General features: G+C 37.6%; 1 protein-coding gene across 1 annotated transcript; it reads left to right on the forward strand.

Moving 5' to 3' along the window:
- Positions 1–401: 401 nt before the first annotated feature.
- Positions 402–1,457, forward strand: RNF146 (ring finger protein 146; the record flags this gene model as incomplete). The annotated part of the gene is made up of 1 exon (XM_080700686.1): positions 402–1,457. The coding sequence occupies one exon, from the start codon at positions 402–404 to the stop codon at positions 1,455–1,457; it is 1,056 nt and encodes a 351-aa protein (XP_080556812.1).
- Between the last annotated feature and the right edge of the window lie 756 nt (positions 1,458–2,213).

Here is a 2,213-nt window from a genome sequence, read left to right on the forward strand (position 1 = left end):
AAAATTGCTAGCAGTATCTTGGGTATAAAATTATTGCTGTCTGTAATTCAAATTACTTTTTAGCTATTTTCTGTTTCTCTGACTTTCAAACCAGTTGTAAAGTCAGTCTGGAATAGGTTGTAAATTTTTTTTAAATTTGCATTGGGTCTCTGATTCTCTGGGTAGATATGGTATATTTAAAAGCTACAACTTGGCTTTATTTTTTTGGTTAGTATTTGTGTGACTCATTGCCCCCTTCAAGTAAAAACTTGATACAAAATTAGTTTTCTGTTTTTATTTTTGTCTCATAGTATGCTATATGGCTTGCATATAACAGGTACTTATTAAATATTTTATGAATTGCTGAAGATAATGGAAAAGTTTAAATATGGTTTCAATATTTTTTTTTCTTATTTCTTAGGATGGCTGGCTGTGGTGAAATTGATCACTCAATAAATATGCTTCCTACCAACAGGAAAGCGAACGAGTCCTGTTCTAATACTGCACCTTCTCTAACTGTTCCTGAATGTGCCATTTGTCTGCAAACTTGTGTTCACCCAGTCAGTCTGCCCTGTAAGCATGTTTTCTGCTATCTGTGTGTAAAAGGAGCCTCATGGCTTGGAAAGCGATGTGCCCTTTGTCGACAAGAAATTCCTGAGGACTTCCTTGACAAGCCAACATTGTTGTCACCAGAAGAACTCAAGGCAGCAAGTAGAGGAAATGGTGAATACGCATGGTATTATGAAGGAAGAAATGGGTGGTGGCAGTATGATGAGCGTACTAGTAGAGAACTGGAAGATGCTTTTTCCAAAGGTAAAAAGAACACTGAAATGTTAATTGCTGGGTTTCTATATGTTGCTGATCTTGAAAATATGGTTCAATATAGGAGAAATGAACATGGACGTCGCAGGAAGATTAAGCGAGACATAATAGATATACCAAAGAAGGGAGTAGCTGGACTTAGGCTGGACTGTGACTCGAATGCTGTAAACCTAGCAAGAGAGAGCTCTGCCGATGGAGCGGACAGCATATCAGCACAGAGTGGAGCTTCTGTTCAGCCGCCAGTGTCTTCTGTAAGGCCCCTAACATCAGTAGATGGTCAGTTAACCAGCCCTGCAACACCATCCCCTGATGCAGGCACTTCTCTGGAAGACTCTTTTGCTCACTTACAACTGAGTGGAGACAGCATAGCAGAAAGGAGTCATAGGGGGGAAGGAGAAGAAGATCATGAATCACCATCTTCAGGCAGGGTACCAGACACCTCCATTGAAGAAACTGAGTCAGATGCCAGTAGCGATAGTGAGGATGTATCTGCGATTGTTGCACAGCACTCCTTGACCCAACAGAGACTTTTGGTTCCTAATGCCAACCAGACAGTAGCTGATAGATCAGTTTCTGATCGATCAGTAGCAGGGGCTGGAACAGTGAGTGTCAGATCTAGAAGGCCTGATGGACAGTGCACAGTAACTGAAGTTTAAATAAAAATGTCTTCAGCTCCATGCTCAAGGTTGAAATGGTTATCTGTAAATTTCTGCCCACATAACATTATACTCATCCCTAGTAGTGTATTTTGGGAGCTGGGGTGGGAAAGGGTATGGGAAGGATAGAAATTAAAATGTTTAATATGTCTCTGTTGAGAAATTTATTTAAGGAACTTGGGTGTTAATAGTTGAGAGCTGTTTAGTAATAACCCAGTTTTCTTGATGTCTGTTTGTAGGTTTTTTTTTTTTTTTTAATTTCTTTAGTTCTTTTGGCCAGTGTGTGTATATTATCTGTGCATCAATGGTCCTCATCAGACTCTTGCATTATCTTATTTTTCTGCATGGATTGGCGTAAAACCATTACTAAAATTTGGCATCAATAAGATGCTTGGTATCATGAGCAGGAAGCTTTAATTTAATGTGGCAATAGTTGTGAATTTGGGACTTAAAATTAAATGAATAATAACTCATAGTAAAGTTATTGAAATGTAAATGTAATGAAAACAGCTAATAATTTATGTTTCAGAATCTTTGTAACACGTCATGGCGTTCTTCATGGCTTTGCAGTCTAGTCCTTGTATTCTCAGGTTTTTCTTGGTCTGCATTTTTCTTTTTGATTAAAAAATTTATAATTTAATAAAAATTAGAATTTATCAAAAATACTTGTCTCTGGTTTGAATCTGGAAAAGGAATGGAAATATTTTGATGTTTGTGGCCAAAGGTGGTAGTTTGAACTGATTATATTCAACTTTA

Source organism: Muscardinus avellanarius, assembly GCF_963383645.1.
Source record: "Muscardinus avellanarius genome assembly, chromosome: 8".
NCBI lineage: Eukaryota > Metazoa > Chordata > Mammalia > Rodentia > Gliridae > Muscardinus > Muscardinus avellanarius.